General features: G+C 44.8%; 1 protein-coding gene across 1 annotated transcript in view; it reads left to right on the forward strand.

The window, feature by feature from the left end:
• Positions 1-2,065: 2,065 nt before the first annotated feature.
• Positions 2,066-18,294, forward strand: part of SLC39A6 (solute carrier family 39 member 6) — a 54,965-nt gene continuing 38,736 nt past the window's right edge. The window contains exons 1-3 of the mRNA XM_088476294.1: positions 2,066-2,822; positions 9,751-9,934; positions 14,835-15,004. Of these exons, the coding sequence (XP_088332420.1) occupies positions 2,235-2,822; positions 9,751-9,934; positions 14,835-15,004 (942 nt within the window). The 5' untranslated portion in view covers positions 2,066-2,234. The remainder of the gene's footprint in view (positions 2,823-9,750; positions 9,935-14,834; positions 15,005-18,294) is intronic.

Genomic DNA, 18,294 nt, shown 5'->3' on the forward strand with positions numbered 1-18,294 from the left:
AAGAGCATATGTTTTATCACTGTAATGTTAGGGGGGATGATATTTTTAAAGAGCATATGTTTTATCACCCTGTAATGTTAGGGTGAGTGATGTATTTAAAGAGCATATGTTTTATCATTCTGTCGTGTTAAATAATTTAACATGGCACTGGCAGAGTGATTAAATAAATGATCTTTAAATATACCCCCCTAACATGACTGATAAAATATGTGCTTTTTAAATATATAATCCCCCCAACCCCCACGTCCTACGCCCAGCGACGACCCCACCTCACCCTCATAGAGCTTGCCTGGCTTGCACTTGACTGACAGGCACTGAGACAGACACAGACTAAAGTTGCCGATCCACTGCAAGATGCGGGGACGACGGTACGAGTACGACATCATAATCGTGCCATCGTCCACCTAGGGGTGAAGTGCATACACTGAACGTTCAGTGTATGCAGATCAATCATCCCCGAACATGGCAACCTGACGGCGGTCGTCAGGTTGACAGTCATGTTCGGGCGATGATAGCTGCTAAAAACGACCAGCGAGCACGCGTATCGCTGGTCGGTTTTAACGTTTTACTGCCCTATTTGCGGACGATTTGCAAGCGATTGCACGATAACGACATCGTTATCGTGCAATCACCTGTCAAAATCGCCTAGTGGATGGGCAGCATTACTGTAATGTTTTACACTGCCAGTCTGCAGTGCCACAGCCAGCCCACAGAGCCTCTCTCCCGGGTCCCGGCCACTCTCTCTCCCCGCAGCCAGCCGCCGGTGCCAAGTAAGTTGTTGCAGCAGTGACAGTGTCGAAGTCTCGGCTGTTCAGAAGGGGCAGGCACAGGGTCGCGGGCGGTTACGATACGTGACCTCCGCGACCAGAGAGACCACAGAGAGTGCAGACTTGATGGAGTCGGAGGAAGAGCGCCGCTGATGCTGAACGGTGCTCAGCTCAGCGGCTCTGCTCCTCTACTACTAGTTAGAACTGATTGAAGATGGTAGGTGGAACAGCTGGGAGCCGGGTGACAATGGAGCCAGATGCCCCCTTTAGGGCTGGTGCCCGGCAGCAACTGACTCCATTGTCTCCAGGAGTTCCGCCACTGGTGAGCACATTGTCTAGTGTGAACCACCTTTAGTCCTCCTACACAATTTTAAAATGCCAAACTAGTCTGGTTTAACAGTTACCTTTATCGTTCCCATTATTCTTTCTATGGCTGGTTTGCCACCAGCGAGCTTCTGAAAAATCTGACCAACTGGGCCTGGCTCTCGCTCACGTGACAGCAGGCATGCATGTGACCTAACGTTCATGAGACCCACGCGTGCACTGCTCAGTTCTTATGGCAGAAGGAGTGAAAGTTCTTTCACTTTCCTCTGCCCCAGCGTATTCGGGAGGCTTGATGCCTAACCCACCTGCTGTTGCTAGGTGGCAATCGTTTTCCCTAGAACAAATCCAGTTTTCAGGTCTTAGATTCCTGCATACTAGTGTTTTAGTGAATACTAAAGAGCTTGTGTCTCGTTAAATGGAGCTCTCAGTACATATTGTATGCTAGCTTTGCTTGGCATTATTATAATAGTTGTATTCCAAAATAGTCACCTTATTTATATTGTACAAACCCAACAGCAGCTGTAACACAAAGGTGGGAGATGTATCAAGTCTTGAAAAAAGATAAACTGGAGAAATTGCTTAAAGGAAAAAAAACAAACAGCTTCTGTCATGTATCTAGCAGAGTGTTTGACATGACAGGTGCTGATTGGTTGATTCTCCACATTAATTCTTTCTACGGTTTGATACATCTCCCCCATAAAGCAGCAGAAAAATACATGAATGCTGCATACACGGAGTGTATTTAATGGTAAGCTTATTTCACAGCTACAGTAGTTAGTTATGTGTCCGTCGTAATAATAATATAAATAGAGGTTTCACAATGTGACAGCCTGCGGGGAGTAAATGGCACAGGTCCAGGTCACACAGCACCTGCCAAGAAACTACACGTCAATCACACAACATGAGAGTTTCCTCCCATAGGTGCACGAGTACTGAGGAGATCCTGTGTGGGTGTGACCGTGCGAGTACCGTACACAGTAGTACAGATACAATGAGACAGAGGAGCCCGGCAGGCGCGGCTACTGAGGGTGTGACCAGTAACGTGGCCCCGCCCCTATCCGGTGACAGCAGGCCGGGTACAGCCGATGTCACAGTGTCTCGGGGCGGGGCACCGTGTGTGTGCTGCCGCCGCCGCCGCCTGGGATGAAGAGGATGATGATGAAAGGGGTCTGCTGCACACGGTGCAGGATGCGGCCGCTGCTCGCCGTACTGGTGACCGCCGTTCTCTGCCGCCCGAGCGCCGGCACCGAGGCCGCCATCACCGTCACGCTGCCGCCGCAGGGTAGCGAGGGGTTCAGTCCGAGCAACGGCCAAGTGTTCTCCGTCAGTCCGGTCCCTCCTGCGATAGATCCGGTCCTGGCAGCACGGACGCAGCGTCACAACCTGCTGCTCCTGTTCCAGCGCTACGGGGAGAATAACCAGAGCCTGAGTGTATCCGGCTTCCGGCAGCTGCTCCGCAGCCTCGGGTTAGAGCGGCTGAGGCTTAACGCCTCCCGGCACACTCACCACGACCACCAGCATCATCATAATCATCACCACCATCACTCCCCGCAGCCCAATCACCATCATCACCGCTCGCCCGGCAGCCCGCAGCACGGCCACAGCAGCACTTGTGAGGAGGAGAGCAGCAGGAGAAGGCGGCATGTGACGTCTCCCGAGAAGCCGGCCAATCCCAGGCCCGATGGGAACCCGGCCAGAGCGGCTAGCAGTATCCCTGAAGATGGGGTGCAGGTGAGGAAGATGAGACCTGTGTAGCGGAAGCCAGGCGTGTGACACGTCTGATGTATGTGAATGCACTTCTGTCAGTACAGCCCGCCGTACACACTGTACATACTATTACACATGTGTAGATGGAAACAAAGAAAGAGGCCATGTGGGTTATGGAGCATACACACGGTCAGATGAACGATTTGAACTATGAACGATTTTTGACTGCACGGTCAGATTTGTCAGATGAATGATTTGAATGATTTTTGACTGCATTAAAATGAATGGAATCGTCCAAGTCTAATGGTGCATACACACGGTCAGATTTTTCTTCAGATCTGAACGATTACGATTTAAAAAATCGTTCAATCGTTCATATCTGAAGGAATATCTGACATGCCTGGACGATGAACGATGCGCATTCCCGATGGTCAGATAACGATATCTGACATCTGATGTGTTTGCAGTCAGACTCGGATGATTCCATTCATTATAATGCAGTCAAAAATCGTTCAAATCTTTGGTAAAATCATTCAAATCGTTCATCTGACAAATCTGACATCAGATATCGTTATCTGGCCATCGGGAACGCGCATCGTTCATCTGATAGATCTGACAGATATGTCAGGTTTTCCTTCAGATATGAACAATTGAACGATTTTTTAAATCGTTATCGTTCAGATATGAAGAAAAATCTGACCATGTGTATGCTCCATTAGACCTGGCCATTTTAAAGTGTGCATGTCCCAAAGACAGAAGTTTGAGAACATTTAGCTGCCCTCATAGAGTAGCTAGTTCTGCATTTGACCACATTGGCCTAACTTTCATTGTAGGATAATAATTTTATATGCTCACCCATTTCTCTGCTTCAATGTAATTACATTGAAATTAAGTTAGAAACTCCTTATGAAGTGTTTGTTTATATAGCACCACCAAGTACACAGAGCTGTACAAAGAATATTATTCGGAATTGGATTGAAGAGTGGCTGAAGAGCAGTGACAGGTGAGGATCCTGAAGCTTGGTAAGTATGCTACCCCTAACCCCTCCCACCCCCCCCCCCCCACCACCTAGTGCATAACCCTAACCTCCCCCCATGGGTGCCTAAACCTAACCTCCCCCCACCACAAACCTAACCCTCTCGGGGGGTGCCTAACCCTAACACCCCCTTCCCCTAGCCTAACCCTAACCCCCCCATCTCCGGGCTAAGTGTATACTTAGCCGGCAGAGAGGACGATCGGTCCGGCGTCGGGATTAACATAGGCGTTGGTATTTCAATGCCTATGTTAAATCCCTTGCCGGGATTACGCTGTCGGAATTGAGACCGGCGGCCATAACTACATCCCTAATTATTTATCACCTTCCCTGCCCCATTAGAGAGGAAATCTTATTAAATGCATTGAAAAAGCCGGAAACCATAGTAAATGTATTGAAAAAGCCAGAAACCATGTAAAGTGTATTGAATAAATCCGGAAATCATATTAAGGGCCATATCCAAATAGCCGTGAAAAGCTGCGGTTTGGCGAAAAGTTTACACTTGTACAAACTTTTCACCAAAAATGGATATTGTACTATCCTATTAGCTGCGGCTTTTCGCTCATGCGAATTTTGCACAGCTAAATGCGGAAAATAGTGTTCACCCAAAAATGTACAAAACCTCTATTTTGTGCTAAAAATGTTGGGACTTGGGTCAGAACCCTTTGGCCCCCCCCTAATGATTAATTAAGCAAAAATAATTTTTTAATAACTTAATTCCCCATAATAATGACACGTCATTTTGGTGGTCAAAATGTAAAAAGTGTTAGAAAATGGGTTTTAACGTAGTGTGGTAGGTATTTTGAGGTCTGTTTGGATGGGAAAAGTGTTTTTGGGTTTGCAGATGGCTGCAGTGGGTGTATTTTTAACTTTGTGTACCCTAAAATGACAAAATATATACTTGCACCCAGTTTTATGTACCCCTAATTTAAATGCAGCATTTATTTTGCCCAAAAACTTGCTTTCCATTATGTTTCCACTGTTAAAGAAAAATGAATCAATAACAGCCATTTCACACAATTTAAAAACGAAACTATTACACAATGTTAGTTTACCTTTTTTTTTTTTTTTTTTTTAGGGGTTACAGGCACATTTCCCAATTTTCAGGCACAGTTTTTTTACATTTTTTTTTTTAAGTAAATGCTGCATCGTGTTTTTTGTAATAGGATTGCCCGAAAACCCGCATATGCAATAGTGGCAAAAAGTGACACATTCAAGCGAAGGGTGCAAAAAGTTTGCACATGCAAAACGTAACCTAATATGATTTCCGGCTTTTCCAAAACATTTACTATGGATTTCCGGCTTTATCCAATACATTTACTATGGATTGCCGTCTTTTTCAATGCATTTACTATGGATTTCCGGCTTTTTCCAATACATTTACTATGGATTTCCGGCTTTACCTAATACATTTACTATGGATTTCCGGCTTTTTCAATACACTCTACATTGTTCCGACTTTTGCCCTCTTCCGTATAAAAATTCTGTAACACACGCACATTAAGGTAGATTTTAGTCAGCAGCCAATTAACCTTCCAGAATTTATTCTGGACTGTTGCAGGAACTAGACTCTAGTTCCTGCAACAGTCCAAAATAATAATAACCGCATATGGATGAAACACAAATTTAGCACAGAAAGGACCCTGGACTGGAATCAAACTCATGACCCTAGTGCTCTCAGGCAGCTATGCTATTCACTGAAAGTTCAATGAGATGCTTTTATAGTTGAGTTTCCACATACACTTGTCTTGCACAATTTGCTTTTTTTTGTCGTAGATTAATGATTGAAATGCTGCAGATTAATTGCAAATGCAAACGCTGCAAGATTAAAAACTCCCAGCATTTAAATAGTTTTACTGAAGTGAGGTGAGGACTGCTATTGTATGCTTTATGCTGTGTAATAGATGTCCCTTTTAAATCCTGCTATGGCGACTAGTGTGCCATACTGCAAGATGAATACTTGTGATAATACACTTCAATAAGTAGTTTCTTACGGCATCATCAATAATTGTTACATTAAATTAGAAACGTTGTTTGGATTTTTTTTTTTTTTTTACATACACCCATCAGCCATAACAATAAAACCACCTGCATGATATTGTGTAGGTTCCCCTCGTGTCGCCAAAACTGCTCTGACCCGTCGAGACATGGACTCCACAAAACCTCTGAAGATGGCCTGTAGTATCTGGCACCAAGACATTAGCAGCTGATACTTTTAAGTCCTGTAAATAGCGAGGTGGGGCCTCCATGGCACATCCTACAAATGCTTGATCGGCTTGAGATCTGGGGAATTTGGAGGCCTTGAACTCTGTCGTGTTCTTCAAACCATTCCTGAACAATTTTTGCAGTGTGGCAGGGTGCTTTATCTTGCTGAAAGAGGCCACTGCCATCAGGGAATGCGGTAGCCATGAACTTGGTCTGCAACAATGTTTAGGTAGGTTGTTTTATGTGTCAAGGTAACATCCACATGATTGCCAGTTTGCCAAGATTTCCCATCAGAACATTGCCCAGAGCATCACACTGCCTCTGCCAGCTTGCCTTCTTCCCATAGTGCATCCCGGTGACATCTGTTCCCCAGGTAAACGATACACACGCACCCAGGCCACCCGCATGATGTAAAAGAAAACATTAATCAGACCAGAACTCCTTTTTCCTTTTGCTCCATGGTCCAGTTCTGATGCTCATGTGCCCATTGTAGGCGCTTTCGGAGGTGGGGTCAGCCAGTCTGTGGCTACACAGAAGGCTGCGATGCTCTGTGTGTTCTGACACCTTTCTATCATAGCCAGCATTAACTTATTTTTTGTTAACAATTTGTGCTACAGTAGCTCTTCAGTGATATCAGACCAGACAGGCTAGCCTTCACTCCCTACGAGCATCAGTGAGCCTTGAATGCCCATGACCCTGCCGCCAGTTCACCTGTTGTCCTTCCATGGACAACTTTTGGTAGGTACTAACCACTGCATACCGGGAATCCCACTGAAGACAAGTCATTTTGGAGATGCCCTGACCCAGATGTCTAGCCATCACAATTTGGCACTTGTCAAAGTCACTCAGATCCTTACGCTTGCCCAGTTTTCCCACTTCCAACACATTAACTTCAAGAATTGAGTGTTCACTTGCTGCCTAATATATCCCACCCTTGTACAGGTGTCATTGTAACAAGATCATCAATGTTAGTCACTTCATCTGTCAGTGGTTTTAATGTTATGGCTGCTGGGTGTATCTACTAGGTTTGGTGGTTGGCAGGTCCTATGTTGCATTTATAGAACAGGGGACTTGCTCTCTCTTTTATATCTTTATACTGTATATATTTCAGAAATTATAGCTCACCACTTGCAGTATGAGCACCAAATGGGAAGCTCTGTAGTTTCCAGTAGGTGTCCTGCAAAGGATGAATTGCAATATATGCTCTCCAGAAAGTTGTTTATTCAATTTCCCATGGAGAAGTCTATCAAGGACATGCAAGTGCAGCAATAATCAAAAACAGTATATATACAAGTGATTTCACATAATGTATCAATTGGAACACCAAGGGGCCCATTTATCATTGAATATTTGTGGGAAAATCCCCCCAAAACACACGTTTTTGGGGGTTCACCTCAAATATTAAGTATCCAACGGATTTATCACTGTAGCCTATGGGTACTTACCGCATATCAGCCGGCGGAGGGATCTCCCGGATCCCTCCGCCGGCAATGGGCGCCGCTCATATGGAGTCCGCGGTGCTGGGCATGCGCAGCAGCCCCGAGTGCGCTCCGGCCACATCGCAGGAACAGGCTCCTTTCGGAACCCGTCTGCGGAATATGTGTGCGCTATATAAATAACTGGTAATAAATAAAAATAAATAAATAAAATGTGCCAGTTAAGACATCCGGCCGTTATGATCGCATTTTGCAATGCGATCATGGGCGGTACTGACATGCCCTGATCGCATTGCAAAAGCAATCATTAATAAATGGGCCCCCAAATATGTTAACTAGGTGATAACATAAGATAATATAAGTATTGAATATACAGACATTAAATACATATTCTAAAAAATCTTTGTGAATGGCAGATGTTGGGCAGTCCGAGTGCAGGGCTATAGCAGTGACATACTGCTAGCTATTCGGGTTCTCTATGCCAAATAGATTTGCTGTGCAGCTGCCCACATTTGTATATACATACACTTTGACAAAGACGCCAGCTGAGGGGTTGGAATGTGTACTGTAGGTGAACACACCCACCAGCCACTGGCTCACCAAATTAAGGAGGCCACGGTCCAAACTTAACGATTACACTGCATCCTTACAGCTTCCATTATCCCGACTACTACCTGAGCAGTAAGTAGTCTCAAGTGCCCTGCAGAATAAGCATCGTGGCTGTGCTCCCGGTCACTAATAGCTTTTGCTCCATAAAATTGATTAGCGCTTCGGGCTGACATAGAGGGAGGAGTTAAAGTGAGCTGAAGTTTTTTTTGTTAAATAAGACTTAAGCCCGTATTCAATTAGTTTCACGTACGCGATAAAGTTTCGCCTGCCGGTCTTTTCGCCTACATTGCGTATTTTAGCCGTGGAAACTTATCGTGTGTGTACCCGCTATTCTCCCTATTCAATTCCAAAGGACATGAAAACGGCGACACGCGAAGTCAGAAATGTGAAAAGTGGTGTCGGAATCGGGGAAATCAGCCTGAACCCCCCAAAAAGATGCAGAAACATTGGGGAACAATGTAGTAGTGCCGGATTAGCCTTAATGAAACTATTTGGGGTACTTAAATTCGCATAATTGCCACTAATTCGCGTCTTTGTACAAGTGGTGAAGAATGGCATAAAGCATTGTTATTTGGATAAAATAAGTAATCCTGTCAAATTTGGGGTACCTGAAAATGGGTGCTAGCATGTTTTAATGTCTGTAAAGTGTCATTTTAAAAAATGCGAAATTCCACCCTCTTAAAAGCACCTGCAACCCCAAAAACATATGACCCCTTCTTAGAGCACCCCCAGAACCTTATTTCTCTAGTTTGTGAACTTGTCCCCCCACTTTGTGCTTTTTCACCCCCAAATTCAAAGTTCTTTTTTGGGGTGTTCCTCCCTTTTTTTTTTTAAGGGATTTTTTGATGCAGTTATCCTTTGGGGGGCTGTTCTGAGTGGTTTCCCCACCTTAGCACCCCAAAATAAAAAAAATGCACTTCCTTTTTCCTGCTATTCAGAGGTGAATCTTTTTCGCCTACTACATTGCATTGACTTTCTGTGTACGCGAAAAGCGGATGGAATTGAATACGGAGATAAATTTCCGCTTGGCGAAAAATCGCAAATGGCGATATTTTTTGGCGGATCTCGGCTTTTTGCTTCTTATTGAATACGGGCCTTAGTACGCATTTGTTTGTGGACCATAATGAAGACATAATTTTTTATCAGCAATCTAAATAGATTGAAAGATCTATCTATAAATAATATAGCTGTGCCTAAACTTGTTGGTCCATGTATGTCTTAATTTTCATGGCCCTATCCCCTGAATTTGGGTTATCTGAGGTTGATGTCACATCCATTACGGAGGAAGGATGTAAATATAAGCAAACAGATAGTACATTTATACTTTTTTTTTTTTTTTTTTAAGAAACAAGGTTATTTGGTATATTGCTTTTGTTAAACTATCGCACCAGAGGGAGCGGTCTCCCCACTCATTCTCAACTAATCACTTTAGTCTGTTGTACAAATCTGTTACAAGTGAGATTCAGGGATTGTCTTTATCACAGGCTTGAATGAGTACTAACCAATATTGAGAATTCTAATGGATAACTGAGACTTTATTGGGTTTATATTATGTATTCATTGATCTGCCAAAATCTCCAGAAGCTATGTATAAAGTTGATGTTTAATTTCCATGTCAACAGACTTAATTGTTTGTAATGGAGATGTATCATTTGTCATTCAATTCCAGTGTTTAAATGCCTCAAGACTCCTGACGTGGCATGGCATAGACATGCAGATGCATCTTGGTGCAGATGAGTTTGGGTACATATGTCCGGCAATTATTAATCAGATTGACAGGAAGTCTTGCGTGATTGATGTTCATGAAGAATCAATGGCAGAAAGTAGCCAGGGTGTATATTCAATGAAAATCGGTAAGTATTTGTTATTTTGACAATTATGCGACTAGTCTTTTTTAAATTTTTATAAATCTAGCGCAGAGCCTTCTAGGTAGATGGTACTCTATTATTGGGTAAGTGTTTGGATTTGTCAGTGCAGTGGCAGGTCTGCTGAATTCTGCTATAACATTTACATTTGCTTTTTCAATGTTAGGAAATAACTGTTACCAAGGTGAATGTAAATGAAATATGGCTGTTTAGAAGTTTAGATGTGTCAACATAAGCTTTGTAGCTTTTCTGTGCTATGCAATGTTTTCTTAAAATATTACATACAGATGTGTCCTAATTAGGGGTGAGCGGGTTCGGTTTTACTCTGATCTTTAAACGGCATTTTATTGGCTATCGCCTATCATGTGTTTTGGATAGCCAATATAATAAATCCGAATTTGCGGTAAAGTGGTGATAAGAACCGAGTAAAACCGAGCCTGCACATCCCTAGTCCTAATACATCTTGCCTCAGTATGCCATGTGCACAAATGCATCTTCTTTGCAATGTGATGAGACTATTCAGTGATTGTGCTGTGCGAGAAAAAATTGTGGGTCCCAGGGACCCCTCACTTAATATAAATATTGGGCTCCTACTCCACATTTTCTGGGCCCCATCACATATTATGGGGGGTGAGGGAAGGGAGCAGTTGGGACAGTGCTGGGGGTTGGGAGGGGGTAAGGGTAGAAAGTAGGCGCTGTACTGGGGGCCAAGGAGAGGGTTAGGGGCATGCAGTACTGGGGGTATTGAGTGGGCAAAGGTAGATAGCAGCTGGGGCAGGAGGTGGCTAGGGGTAGGAAGGGAGCAAGGGTAGAAAGCAGCTGGTGCTGTACTGGGGGGCAAGGAGGGGGGCTAGGTGAATTAGTGAGAGAGGAGTACTGTGTGACTGAAGCAGAAAGAGGAGTGCTGTGCAGCCAGGTGTACTGAGCTTCCTACCTTAGGTCTTTTCAACTATTTTCTCAGCGCAGGGATTGGAATGGCACTGCTGCTGTTGTGGGCCCAGGGGTGTGTGACCTGGTCCTCCTGTGGTCGCCCTGCAGTGCTCCGCTCCTGGCTCTCACCTGCTCCAAGTCCACTGTTGTGGGCCTGGGGGTGTGTGACCCGAACTTCCTGTGGTTGCTGTGCTCCGCTCCCGGCTCTCACCTGCTCAGAGTCCGGCCTGGGAGTGGGGAGGGGGGGTGGGTTTGGCCATTCACACCAGTCCATGCCTTAGTGGAGTTTACAATCTATATATTGCCTATGACATTCTTATACACACACTAGGGTTAATTTGTTTTGTCAGGAGCCAATTAAGCTACAGTACCAGTATATTATTGGAGTGTGGGAGGAAACTGGAGTACCTGCAGGAAACCCACGCAAGCACAGGAAGAATATACAAACTCCACACAGTTAAGGCCGGAGACTAGCAGAGTTGCATGGGACCTGCCATGTCAAGAGGGGCTGTTGTGCGCAACTGCAGCAATAGTGTATGAGGACATATCTGTACTCCTTCACGTAATCTAAAAAATATTCTCAATCTGCGACAAAAAACCCTTAAAACTAATCCTAAATACTTGGTACACTATTAGCAATTTAGTGCACTATTAGCGCATTTAGGGCCTGATTGAGCTTGGATCGCAATTGCTATTACGCACGCAATCAGGTGATTGTTGCTTTCTGCGTGTGCATCGCAGTGTGTGTCCGAAAACCAGACACTGCGATCGGGACAGCGATCGTAGTGACTATGCAGAGTGATTGACGGGGAGTGCCGTTTGTGGGAGGTGACGGGGGAGAGGTAGGGGAAACGCAGGCGTGCCAGTGTGTTTGAACGATGTTGCAGGGGCGTGCATGAATTAGCCACTGCGATGCCCTACGCAGCCTGAGGTAATGAAGTTAGAAATTCCTGAGCAAGGTTAGAGCTTGTGCAAGTGTGCATGAGGCTGCGATGTTACTCGATGTTTTCGCAGTTTGGCTAAACATTACGGATGTGTGTAAGGTTAAGGTAAGGTGGGCGTCCTTATGTAGTGCTGTGACTGCTTATCGATCACAATGGATTAGCATACTATCACAGTTGAACTGCATGCGTAATTGCTATTGCCGTTGCGTTCGATAGTGACTCGGGCCCTTAGGGGGTCATTCAGACCCGCTTGCGAGCACAGGACGCTCGCAAGCGGGTCGATGTTCCCCCAATGCGCATGCGCACGACGGAGGGATCTCCGTCGTGTGCGAGACCCGAATAACGACGGCCAAGCCGTTATGGGTCTCGCACTAAAGGGGGCGTGCTGTCGATGGTGAGTGACAGCACGCCCTCTTTAGTGGGCGCGCCGGGGGCGTGGTTGCCAGACGGAGGCGTTCCCATGGGAACGCCTACCGTCTGAGTCCGGCCCCACTGACATCACTAGTGATGTCAGTGGGAGTGATTTTGGCTCTGATAGAGCCACAATCACTCCAGGGCTTGCGGCAACGAGACCGTACCGCAGGGTCTCGTCGCAAGCCCGATGGTGGCGATGGTCTTGACCATCGCCACCATGTTTTTGTCCGCTCGCATATGCTGTGGGTGGTCACCCACAGCTATGCGAGCGGCCAGGAGGCCGCTCCATTTTAAGGTAGGAGGGCACTGATTCAGAGCGAGCGCTCTGGTCAGAGCGTTCGGCTCTGAATCAGGCCCTTAGTACACATTAGCGCATTTAGGCCCTGATTCAGACCTGCTCGCTCAGCTGTGGGTGACCACCCACAGCTTTAGCGAGCGGCCAGGTGGTGGTCGCGACCATTGGGGCTTGTGACGAGACCCTTGTGGTAGGGTGAGCCGAGAGCTCACCACTGACATCACTCGTGCCAGTGGGGCCGCCCCCAAACGGCAGGCATTCCTTCGGGAACGCCTCCGTTTGGCCAGCCACCCCCCCCCCCCCCACCCTCCAACCTACCTCCCCCCGAACCGTCTACCAAACTGGGCGAGCTGTCGTTCAACATCGACAGCCGTCCCTTTTGGATGCGAGCGCCGGAGCGTGTGATTTCTCGCTCTCTCCGGGGCTCGCGCACACTGCTCGGCCATCAACCCGCTTGCGAGCGGGTCTGAATCAGGGCCTTAGTACACTATTAGCACATTAAGGTGCAAACTTCATGAACGAGTACATAATATAGGTGAAAGAGTAAAAGGTGGAGTGACTATACACGTGATTATGTTTAATCTGTTACTTTATACTAATTCCTTTGCGACAAAAAATACTATTCCTAAATGCAGTACTTGGGGCCTAATTTAGAGATGTATGCAATGCTGATATTTATGAAGATCGAGCGCTTGTTTGCCATTGCACATGTATGTTAGCCGCACTGTGCATGTGCAGCAATTGTTTTGCGACTACACAAGCACAGAGGATTCAATTGCAAAGTGAGTGACAGGTAGTCAGCTTCTGGTGGATGTAACGGGGGATGGCTAGCAAATGCAGGCATGTCTGACCGTTTAAAAACTGTTTCATGGACGTGCATAAATGAGCTATTGCGATCTCCTTCGCAGCATGAGAGCTCTGTGTATCAGGAGAGATGCTGTGTAGGTCAGACTTGCTGCATATGCTGAATGGCTGCCCGATATGCATCATTGCTACCAATGTTTACGTTTGTGTGTGACGTCGGACGGATATTAGAAGGCAACAGTGGGGCGTCCCTATGCTTGTGAAAGCTTTGGAGACATTAGCATAGTTTTGCAACTGCAAGCCGTGTGAAATCACAGTTGCAATTGCGTAAGCGTTCATCAGGCCCGACGGTTAGCAGGACGGCGCGGTCGGGTATGTGCTGTAGCTGTTTCCAGTGAAAGACCACACTGAGGGACGCCAAGACTACGGTAACTAATCTCCGATCCCTTCATATACACGGCACGTATACCCATCGGCTGCCATATCCTACAAGAGCACAAATTTGTTAATACACAAGTGTGTGCAACATAAGCGGGTCTCTTTACCGAACCTTTTTAGCACAGTACCAGCGGGGAGTAATTTGCTTCTTCAGTATATCCCCGTTGAGTGCACCTGAACTACACTCTAAAAACTTAAGGCAAAGTGGAATAGTTCCAACGTATAAGCATTGCTTTTGCTGTCTGTTTTTTGTTTTTGTGGATGTGTGTACAAGTATGTCTTTTGTATACCTGTATTAGAGAGTCCTAGTTGTAATACTAAACCGTTTAATAGTGCCAATACATGAACTACCTCATATTTTTTATACATTCATTTATTGCTAATACATTGAGTAACAGTCACCTACCATATTTCTTATATTTTTTACATTTAAATCAAGTTGTTATCCACTCACATTCGTACTGTATATCTATTTTCACCCATTCCTATATGATATTTTAAATAAAAGTGATAGTTATCCATTACAAAACGTATGAGACAATTTTTATTCTATTAGTTATATACGGATGGGCTTAGAAGTTTTTCATATGTCACTATTTCCTCGGTACACCATTGACTACTTAGAACACTATTAGAGAATTAGGACAGGAATTGGTGCTGTCTAAGTCGCACCAGGCATCTGGCACATATATGGCACAAAAAGGGTTGGTGCACGAGGACGCATCTGTATGTGTGAATTGTTTTCTTTCTCTGCAAGCCACCAAAGTGTAAGCATATTTTGGCAGAGATAAAGAACAATTTCTTAAACAACTACATACGCTGTTAAAATGATATACATATTTGCCTACACTCAAATAGCAGGGCATCCTATACTGTCTGCGACTGTTTCCATTAGTGAAATACCTCCTGGCAAGTCAGCACCCATCATTGCGCTGCCACGTGAGCACTGGGATCTCAAACATACACCATTATGATAATTACACTGAATACCCATGATATTCTTTTTGAAATCTTAATATAAACTATCAATGAATAACCTATTTATTTTTACCATTTTTGACAGAGTGGATTGGTGGCTTTATAGCCATCACTATCATAAGCGTGCTATCATTGCTGGGCATCATCTTAGTTCCTCTGATGAACAGGGTCTTCTTCAAATTTTTGCTAAGTTTCCTGGTGGCGCTGGCAGTTGGCACTTTAAGTGGTGATGCATTTTTACATCTTCTTCCACATGTAAGTCATTTACAATTTCTTTTTTTAAATGTTTGCTCTTCCTAATCCAATGAGTATATGTATTTACTTCAAGCAACTGTGTTACCTATTACTTATGTAGATACATTAGTAATGTAAGAAATTCTGTGTTATTGCCCGGCATTATACCTAAACACATTTCCATCTCAAAGAAGTTAAACTTTTATATTCTTCACTAGATTTACTTGTCAGTTCATGTGCAAAATGTGTATCGTGTTGGGTAAAACACCCTTTACAATTCTATATCCTGTAAAAAATTGAAAAAGAATGTTAGATATTAAAGATGAATCTCATACTTGGTTGAAATAAGAACCTAATATGTAATTTTTTAAATCCTGCATAAAGATAAGTGTGACAGCTGGCAATTGGGGGCTATCACTGAGGAGCATGTTAATGCAGAATTTTTGCAGTGGTGTTATCTATATAATATCCTATGGTCTGTTACGTCTCCAAAACAAATGCACACTGGGAGCCGAGGAGGTGTAAATATGTGGCCGGGGGATGGAGCAAGGGGCAGGACTGAGTGTATGGCAGACTGATGTGAAACTGTATATGCCCAGTACAATATACTTGTACGATAACTCAATCTGCAGAAAGAGAAATCTAACTCCCACAGTCTTTTCTTGTTCCTTCATATCTAAAATGAGAGAAGTGAAATGTGCTAATAGTTAAACAACATTTGGCAATCCTTTTGGGGGTGTCCCATCGATCCCAAGGTCCATTTTAATTCTTAATAGTAACAGTGATTTATTCACTCAGAGATTTAATAAAATGAAATGACACAAATCTGTGCACTTTTATTGAATACATTGTAATAATAAGGTGCGCATGTAGTAACATTCCATGACCATTACAGGATGATTATATAAGGAACTAAACAGTTCCTTCTAATGGCCTACAAATACATTTTAATGTACAAGGGTATTTAAATGGAATGGGATTGAAATCCCGGCGGCTGAAGAACAGCCGGTTCAAATCCCGACCCTGGAAGTTCGACTCTTCAGAATCCCGATGCTGGCTGTTAACTAGGCTAACTCTCCCTTGGTGGTGCCTAACCATAAAACTCCGGGGTTGGTGCATATCCCTAAGTCCCCCCGGTAGGTGCCTAAACATAACCCCCCCCCTCTTCCTGCACCCTAAACCTAACCCTCCCAGGGGGGTGCCTAACCCTAAATCCCCCTCGGGGGTGGCTAAACCTAGCCTCTCCTCCGCGGCTAATACTTGCCTGACTATGAATCGGGATTCTGTCGGGTATCCTGATCGTAAGGGGGCTAGCGGCGCCTGCGTTTTGCCCCGAGGCGGGATATCGACGGCCAGCATGTCGTCCAGATATACACTACATCCCATTTAAATGACACATGATAAAATCTTGTGTTGCAATGACTACGTAATGATAATTGTAGACATGTTATATGTTTAGGGGTCAATCCAATTAGGTGCGAGTTGCTGTTTTCTCTTCGAATTCGCTCAGCGAATTCATTTTGCAATACATTTAGCGACTCGCACTGAATCAGTCAGTGAATTCGCATTTTTCCATTTGCACCTCCCTGAGGGTGAGAGATGGAAATAGAAAATATTTATTTTAAGGTTAAAATGTCAGGACACCGTGCTGAACCCCTTGGACACCTCACCCCCCCTTATGACTAATTAGGCAATTGGAAGCTTCCAATTAGCTTAATTAGTCCAATAATTACATGTAATGTTTTAGGGGAGAAAAAATGGCCTCAAATTACCCCAAAATTAACTTTTTCGTTGGCTTGGGCACCCCAAATTTAATTGCAGTATTTTTTTAAATTGGAAAAGTGCCCTCAAAGTACCCCATAATCTTCTTTTCCTATTTTTTGCATATTTAATTAGTTTAAGATTAAACGAAAAAAGTTTATAATTTTTAAATTTTTTTTGTAAAGCACAAATTAGCCATTTTTCACCATTTAAAAACCTTCAGTACTCTCCTAATGCCCACAAACAGCCTTCTATACGGTCCTGCTAACGAAATTATAAATTTTGGGGGACCCAGGAGGGTCTCCACTTTTCATGCACATCTTTCATCACATTTGGCAATCATTTTGCAAACCTCCGCTGCAAGTACCACTAATAAGCACTTTGAATTGGATTGGATAATTTTCGGGTGCGTGCAGTCGTCGAGTTTCCTGAAACACACTCGCTACTCGCAATTTGCACCTAATTGGATTGACCTCTTATATTTGGAAGGGGTGTGTTCAAACTGATATCTAAATTGTGGTGTAAAAATAAAGCTGCCCAGCATTTGTGGGCTACAAGCAGAAGCAGCCAGTATTTACCCTGCATGCAAAAATCATAAATATTTCTTCTTCAGGGTCCATAGGGCTCCACAGGGAGACCTTGGGGTGTAAGGTGGTGGTTGAGGACCGGTCACCACACAGTTAAACCTTTCATCTCCTAGGATGCATCGGTCCATCCCCCTATAACCCGCCCCCGAGCCAGAGGTACCTCAGTTTCGTCGGTGCCCAGCTGGAGTCGGTCACCATTATGCAGTGGGCTGCTTAAGCAGCCCAAATAGCTTTTATTTTATGATTTGTTTATATTCTATTTTCCTGCAGAGCGTGCAGCAGCAGACTGTCCACAGGACGTCTGCGCTGCCGCTCCGTCACCCCTCCGGGCGCCACAATGCCAGATTCGGCTGGGGATATCGATGGGCATCCTGTGGGCCTTGCGGACGGACCCAGACTGCAGCCCGGACGCAAGGGGACAGGTAAGACATGTCATCACTTGTGGTGACACGTGGATTGGCAGTCATACCTCCGGTCTCAGGGGACAGAGTGAACACAGGCTTTGTCCAAAATGATCCACTAGACCACCAGGGTACATATGGAGTGGGATTCTAGCGTACTGGTGGTTACAAATCAGCATGGGAAGCTTTCCCCATTAAAGCGGCCTCTCAGCTCAGGGAGCTTAACTCTGAAGTCTCTTCCCTGAACTGCTCTCCTCCTCCGACCACGCCCCCTCAGAGGTCATCGGCAGCCATTTTCTCAAGGCTCAGCCACAGCTCTCTCAGGGAAACATGGGGTCCGGTCCCCCTACATACCTCTCCCTGGAGTCAGGTTATGTAGCGCTATAGCCAGCCAGATGTTGAGTCACTGACCACAGAATCTGTATCTGGAATCTGGTATTTCTGCATTTGTCTGTGACTTATGCTAGCACTGCCTGTTTATTTCTCTGTACTGTCCGTTTATATCTTTCCCTTTTTTTCTTACTTTGCCCTAACATCCAGGTGTATTCATGGTTTTTCCAGT

This window comes from Taudactylus pleione, unplaced genomic scaffold, assembly GCF_031769625.1.
Source record: "Taudactylus pleione unplaced genomic scaffold, aTauple2 ptg000186l, whole genome shotgun sequence".
NCBI lineage: Eukaryota > Metazoa > Chordata > Amphibia > Anura > Myobatrachidae > Taudactylus > Taudactylus pleione.